We start from the raw sequence: 7,452 nt of genomic DNA, 5'->3' as shown, positions 1-7,452 counted from the left end.
GCAGGAGGTGGCCAGGGAGGGAGAAGCCTGAGCTACTCCACTCAGCCTGCTTCCTAAGCAATCCAGACCCAAATAAGGAGGACAAAATGGACGCATGGATTTTGATATCTTGACAAAATATTTGACAAAAATGATGCAATTATTGCCTGTCTTTTTCAGATATACGGAAGATTAACAAAGTCAGAAGGATTCATTGTCTATTGATTTTGAATGTGATAGAAAATTATGTGCTAATCCTTGATCCTTCACTGATAATTTACTAAAGAAGTAAAAACTAAACCTGCTAAATGATGCAAGTGAGAAGATCACTTTTATTCTTTAACAAGAGATTTTAAGATAAGTCTTCCTCTGGAAACTAAGCATATATAAAATGAACTGTAGTAAATCCAGTTAATTCCCAAAAGAAGAACAAATATTGCTGTGAAATAAGACAATAATACATATGTTTTTGAAATTGTTGCACTTTTCCATTTATTAAGTCAAAGAGTCTCACAGGCATTTCCACGTGTAATGTGACTATAAGCAGTTAAACCTGTTTTACTATAGATACACCCTAAAACAATTGATATGAAAAACAAAACTTACATTGCTCTGGTCTCTCATAAATACCTGCTATTTATTTAAGCTTAGTTAAATGGAGAATAAGCTAAAGGCACTGAAAAATAGAGTAAAAAGGAACAGTGCTCATAGCCATAAAATGATGCCACTTTCTTTCCAATTTGTCTTAAAGACAGCAGTTAAGGCACTGTGGTGACCAGTAAACAAACAAACAAACAAACCAAAAAAAGGAAGAATGGAAAAATAGCCTTTAAGACCATGGTTAAGGCACTGTGGTGACCGGTACACAAACAAACCAAAAAAAAGGAAGAAAAGAAAATTAAATGACACAAATAAAATGTATTGTAGTGCCACTGAGAAGATAAGCCATATCCACAGGAATGCACATGGCCTTTGGTTGTACTATTGGTTAAAGCTAGATTAGACAGTCCTTAACAACAGACTTACTTCTGTTATCGTACCATAATGTACCATAATGGGGGGGTCAAAAGTCAAATCTACTTACGTAAAAGCACTACCTGATAGGTGGTGGCTCCAACTGCTGTATAGTGTGTAAAATGATGAGTACGACTACAGAAGAATGTCATATCCAAGTTCAGTCACTTCCTGTTTTTGCTGACCAGTTTACTGACCAGTGGCAGAATTAGCCATCGGTAAGCCTTTGACAATCTGAGCAGCTGTCTGCAGCACAAATCACAACACAATCAATCCATAGAAAGCTTCAAAATGTTGATAAAGGCAAAGTTTAAGCACAAGGAAAGATTTAGCAGACTTTAAGAAGAACATTAAGCAGACTTTTGCTTCATAAACAGGAAACTGTTCATGAAAAGATCATTTGTGCTTTATATGACAAATTAAAAGCAAACCTAGTCTACAGTGTCTTTTTAATGAAATTGATAACAACAACTATATATTATTGTTTAGATATTAGATATTATTGTTTACTGACACTTACTTATAAATAATAATTCACTTTGGAAAGAGTTTGTTGTTGTTGTTTTAAAAATGCAGATACTGCAAAAAAAATCTATTTAATCTAATCTAACTAGAAGTCCTACATCATTGTTATTGGCTGTTACAATTTTCCATGTGATTTCAACAGAGCAACAATAAAGTAAGTAAAGCCTGCACACAGGGAACAGGAATGTTCACCAAAAGAAGAAGAAAAGAGTAAGAGGATCTGACAAGGAAGAAGGGCTTATTTGAAGGATGCGCGGACCAGGCGGCCCTTGAGAGGCTGTGGAGGGCGGTAGTTGTCCACCATGTAGCATGGAGCTTCTCCATCTCCGGTGAAGAGGAGGCTGCGAAACTTGGCCATCTAATGAGGAAGGAAAGTGACAAAGGGAGAGTAATAAAAGATCATGTTTCCATGGACTTCTGCAGAATTGTGGAGTTGCATTAGTACAATTTCTAGCAATCATCACCAAGCAGATTCGATTAGGAGATTACAAGTGAGAGGTGAATGTATACTCTGTAGTATCACCAAGGGCTGGTTATATTGATAACTTACAAAATTACAAAGTCAGTGTTGCAATGTAACCAGTTACTGTATCTAGTAAGCAAGTACACTACCTTTCAAAAAGTACTACATGATGTACATTACTTTTTAAATTTTTATAGGTGAACAAAACCATTTCACTGTAATGTTCCCACACAGACATATTTAACAAACAGCTATTTCAAATTGTAATCATCATCTAAGCCTTATTTAAAATGAAAGAAAGACGTTTGCAGTTGAGTATCATATAAAACAGCCTATTTTACATGTACGCTCACAGTGCACTTCTACCCAACAGTAATACATGCATAAGCAAATAATAAACCTTTTAATGAAATAATGTTTCATCCACCTCACATCCATTGAAGTGTCATTAATTACTGTTACATGCAAGTGGTTGGTATGTGGGAGAGGCCCATCCAATAAAAGTTTCCTCTTTAGCATTCCCTTATCATGTCAAATGGCTTTTTGGTCCAATTTGATGAAGGCATTGGTTTAACCAAACGGAAGCTAAAAGGACTTTTCTTCATACACTTTTCTGAGAACATTCACACCACTGTTTCACAGGATTCCCAGGACAGGATTAGTTGAACATCAGTGTGCTAGGACTACAATGTGGAATGAAAGATGTTAAACAATTAAATTACTAAGACAACATGGAATAATCTCACTGCAGTGTATGTGTGTGTGTGAGAGAGAGAAAGAAAGATAAATGCCGAAAGCAGTAAAATTGCTAAAATAACTATTTCACTGGGACTGAAATAGTTATTTTAGCCTTTAGCTAGCTGGTGATCTTGAATTTACTTTAGCAGGCCAAAGTTTCCCTTTATCTGTCACTAAATACATGTTGCACTGTGTTTCAGTGTTGCTGCACTGATTTCTACTTTGTGGAAAATAACTATATCTATATATACACTCAACAAAAATATAAACACAACACCTTTGTTACTGCTCCCATTCCCCATGGGATGGACGTAGAGACCTAAAATTCATTCCAGATACACAATATAACCATCCCTCCCAAACAGTGGTCACAAATCAGTCCAAATGTGTGGTAGTGGGCACATCTGCTATATTGAGATAATCCATCCCACCTCACAGGTGTGCCACATCAGGATGCTGATCTGACATCATGAGTAGTGCACAGGTGTACCTCAGACTGCCCACAACAAAAGGCCACCCTGGAATGTGCAGTTTTGTCTCACAGCAAAATGCCACAGATGCCACAAGCAATGAGGGAGCGTGCAATTGGCATGCTGACAGCAGGAATGTCAACCAGATCTGTCGCCTGTGCATTGAATGTTCATTTCTCAACCATAAGCCGTCTCCACAGGCGTTTCAGAGAATATGGCAGCACATCCAACCGGCCTCACAACCGCAGACCTCGTGTAACCACACCAGCCCAGGACCTCCACATCCAGCAGGTTCACCTCCAAGATCGTCTGAGATCAGCCACCCAGACAGCTGCTGGAACAATTGATTTGCACAACCAAACAATTTCTGCACAAACTGTCAGAAACCGTCTCAGGGACGCTCAACTGCATGCCCGTCGTCCTCATCGGGGTCTTGACCTGACTCCAGCTCGTCGCCGTAACAGACTTGTGTGGGCAAAACATTTGATGGCGTCTGGCACGTTGGAGAGGTGTGCGCTTCACGGATGAATCATGGTTCACATTGTTCAGGGCAGATGGCAGCTGAGAATGTCCCAGTTCTTGCATGGCCAGCATACTCACCGGACATGTCACCCGTTGAGCATGTTCGGGATGTGCTTGACCGGCGTATACGACAGCGTGTACCAGTTCCCACGAATATCCAACAACCTCGCACAGCCATTGAAGTGGAGTGGACCAACATTCCACAGGCCACAATTGACAATCTGATAGACTCCATGCGACGATGTGTTGCACTGCATGAGGCAAATGGTGGTCACACCAGATACTGACCGGTTCTGGGTCCCCAGACCCCCAATAGCGCAAAAAACTGCACATTCCAGGGTGGCCTTTTGTTGTGGGCAGTCTGAGGTACACCTGTGCACTACTCATGATGTCAGATCAGCATCCTGATGTGGCACACCTGTGAGGTGGGATGGATTATCTCAATATAGCAGATGTGCCCACTACCACACATTTGGACTGATTTGTGACCACTGTTTGGGAGGGATGGTTATATTGTGTATCTGGAATGAATTTTAGGTCTCTACGTCCATCGCATGGGGAATGGGAGCAGTAACAAAGGTGTTGCGTTTATATTTTTGTTGAGTGTATGTGTGTCTTATAAATGTATGAGCACATTTAATGTTAGTGGAGAACGCTTATTGCCACCTCTGTGTGAGTTTTGTGTCACACGAGGGTTACATTCATGAGTGCAAACTGCCCCCTGGAGATACAGGCAGTCAGTGTAATCTAAGTGAAACACCAGTTACTTAAGGTTTAGACCCACCCTACTAAGTCTGATATGGCTTCTGTAACTACACTCTTGACAGTGATAATGTTTGGATCAACATTCTGAACCATGCACAACCACTAAATGAAATGTATAGTCATACAAAGGTGTGTACAATTATACTGTAAAAAACAGAGTAACAGGTAAACAGCCTGTTCTCTTTAACCAACAACAATGAAATTGTGTTGATTTCATGAGTCTATGAAGCTTAATATTTTCCTTTCACTTTCCTATTTGATGTGAAAATCTTTCAGCATTCTCAGCTGACAAAATGACTAAAAAGCATGTACACATTCGTGCACATGTACTAAAGTGTATATTTTCTTTGGACTAATACACTCACACTCTGACATTCTACCTAAACCCTTATAACACTGTCGCCAAGGGCTTGCTCGTTGAGGTTATATTATTGTTGGGATTTTCTTGGTATTATTGTAGGGTTATTGTAGGGTCTTACAATATAAAGAACCTTGGCTGACTGTTGTTGTGATATAGTGCTATATAAATAAAATTGAATTGAATCAAATAGTTATAACTACACATTGCCTATGTGTGTGAAAGGGATGGGGGCCAAGATAAGTACTTGTGCAGGGCTGACGCTGATTGGCTCCTTAAGTACAATCCAGGTGACACTCTCTAGGAGGGGAGGAGTCGTCAAAGAGCCCTCATAGGTCCAATAATCCGGGGAACCAGGAAGAAGAGTCCTTGGATCGAAGTTAGCAAAGGTTGTCTGCTTTCCCTGTAGGCATGAGGGAAGAGAAAATGGAAGAAAGGGAATACCAAAAGAAAAACCATGATAGTGGCATCATTAGTTTCCAACGCCTTTAAACTGCTCTGCACAAACAGTACGAGCACATTTGTTTTCAGCAAACCTGTATTTTACCAATTCTGAGACAGCTGATTTTACCTTGTTCTTGATGGCATCCAAAGCATCCAGAACTTTCTGAAGGCGGGGGTTGGCAGCACCAATCTGGAACACAATGTGAAGATAACAAACTTTTATATTTAACATTTTTTGTTTTTACTTTATTCATTTTGAACTTTTTACCCTCTGATGGTTCACCTTTAGAAATACCCCCACTACAGCAAGTCCATCAGGCTTTTCAGCTGCCTCTCCAAAACTGGAGTAGTTAGTGTTCCAGTGCACCAAGTGAAGCTAAGAGGAAAATCAAACAAAGTTGAAATATTAAAGCACAAATCTGAAGAAAGTATAGTAACAACTAAATAGTTGTTTACACAACAGACCCACAAGTTGCATATTGTGTGCAACTGTTTTTAATCCTATGCAGTGTCAAGATCTTTTTACCTCACAGGGGAACTTGATGCCATTGAGAGTGTGCTCAGAGCCTCTGTTGTCACTTCCTCCCCAGTGGAAATGAAACTGCCTCAGGCGGTAGACTCCAGAAATAGGACCCCCAGTCAAGGCTAGTAATAACAGAACATCATAATCATTGGGGCCACAGTCAGGAAAGGACAGATGTTGCACGTGTTGATCTTTGCTATTCAGCATTGAAAAAGCAAAAGACCCAGGATTTTCAGAGTCTGACCTGTATGAGGTTAACACGGGATTTTAAGTCTTTTCTGGTTCTCAATTTTTTTGAACTTTTTGAACTGAGTAGAATGACTTAATTCTGTGTTTACTTTTACTTTTGTAATGACATGCAGTACACTGGATAAAAGGTGAACAGTAAAAGTACTAGTATAGTATAGTATAACAGGGTGGGGTACTGTAGATGTCTGTTGACCTGCAGATAATGAAATAGAGCTGATTATGATTAACTGCATGCTGACATCATCACTCTTATCTACTACAGTACATACAGCAGGGGTGGATGCATAAACAAGACAGATAAAGCTAACTAATGCTAGGATCAACTGTAAATGTACACAATGACATACACTTTAGAATTTTTTAATCAAAGAGTCACATTTTCTGACCCTCTTCTACACAACTGCAATATAATGAATATTATATACTCATTACACTTTTGTCCATAAGGCTTTATAACTGTACAAAACATTAAGAAGATTGCATTGGACATCTAGACATTTATTTGATGATTTAGCCACACCTTACAAGACATAAATAACTAGATGAATATCTTTTTTGTGGCTCTGTACTTACTGGAACTGTCTGTGTCATCCACAAAGTCCACCTGGAAGGAGTGCCCATTGTTCAGAATGCCCTTGGTGTTTGAGGGGTCGTAGCTGATTTTCAGAGCCTTCAGAGATGGGTCATAATGAGCTTCTTTAGGGATTATGTTAATGGGAGACTGCCTTTTCCCATCAGCTATGGGGAAATCTGCAGCCCATGTGTCAGGTCCTGCAAATACATGCATGTGTTAACATCACACATACGTTCCACATATAACTCTCCATGCTATACATAAGTATACTGAGAATTTTAAAATGCACCATTTCTATTGGTTTTTCAAACTGAAGTTAAATGTAAATATACGATGTTTACGACTGAGAAATGTAGAACTTATATTTAATTTCTCATTTCTGTTTATCAAGTACAAGGTCTCAAGGTTAAGGTGCTCACATCCTTTATGAGAGAGTTGAAAAATTAACACGTTTAAACAATCATACTGCTACTGACCTAAATGAGAACCTTGATGTTGAAGTTGTTTAGTTAATAAAAGCAGCAGTACCACAATACATACGATACAAATGACTTTCAAAGTATCTGAGTTCTTTCCAAGGTAAATGCTAACAGTATGAACACAGTAAGTATTGGAAATCTATTACACTTGGCACATAAATTGCTAGATAATACCTCACATGTGGGTTAGATACAGAAACTTTCATACAATTTCTAATGAAAGGTTGTAATAGTCAAGTCTATTTATAATCCATAAATTGTAGTTTTAAAAGCCATTTTATCGAAATAAGTCTCTTCCAAAATGTCCTCAGCTCTAAATCTCAACTGTACAAAATATGTATATATATAT

The 7,452-nt window shown here is 38.8% G+C and overlaps 1 protein-coding gene across 1 annotated transcript in view; it reads right to left on the bottom strand.

The window, feature by feature from the left end:
• Window positions 1-443: 443 nt before the first annotated feature.
• The window catches only part of cahz (carbonic anhydrase), a 7,852-nt gene continuing 843 nt past the window's right edge, over window positions 444-7,452 (bottom strand). The window contains exons 2-7 of the mRNA XM_005737541.2: window positions 6,624-6,821; window positions 5,805-5,923; window positions 5,562-5,654; window positions 5,406-5,468; window positions 5,082-5,237; window positions 444-1,876 (exon numbers count right to left, since the gene is read on the bottom strand). Coding sequence (XP_005737598.1) covers window positions 1,757-1,876; window positions 5,082-5,237; window positions 5,406-5,468; window positions 5,562-5,654; window positions 5,805-5,923; window positions 6,624-6,821 — 749 coding nt within the window. The 3' untranslated portion in view covers window positions 444-1,756. The remainder of the gene's footprint in view (window positions 1,877-5,081; window positions 5,238-5,405; window positions 5,469-5,561; window positions 5,655-5,804; window positions 5,924-6,623; window positions 6,822-7,452) is intronic.

Source organism: Pundamilia nyererei, unplaced genomic scaffold, assembly GCF_000239375.1.
Source record: "Pundamilia nyererei isolate P.nyererei 1_Seehausen unplaced genomic scaffold, PunNye1.0 scaffold00077, whole genome shotgun sequence".
Lineage (NCBI taxonomy): Eukaryota > Metazoa > Chordata > Actinopteri > Cichliformes > Cichlidae > Pundamilia > Pundamilia nyererei.
The sequence above is the reverse complement of the archived record's forward strand: the minus strand, read 5'-3'. Positions and strand labels throughout refer to the sequence as shown.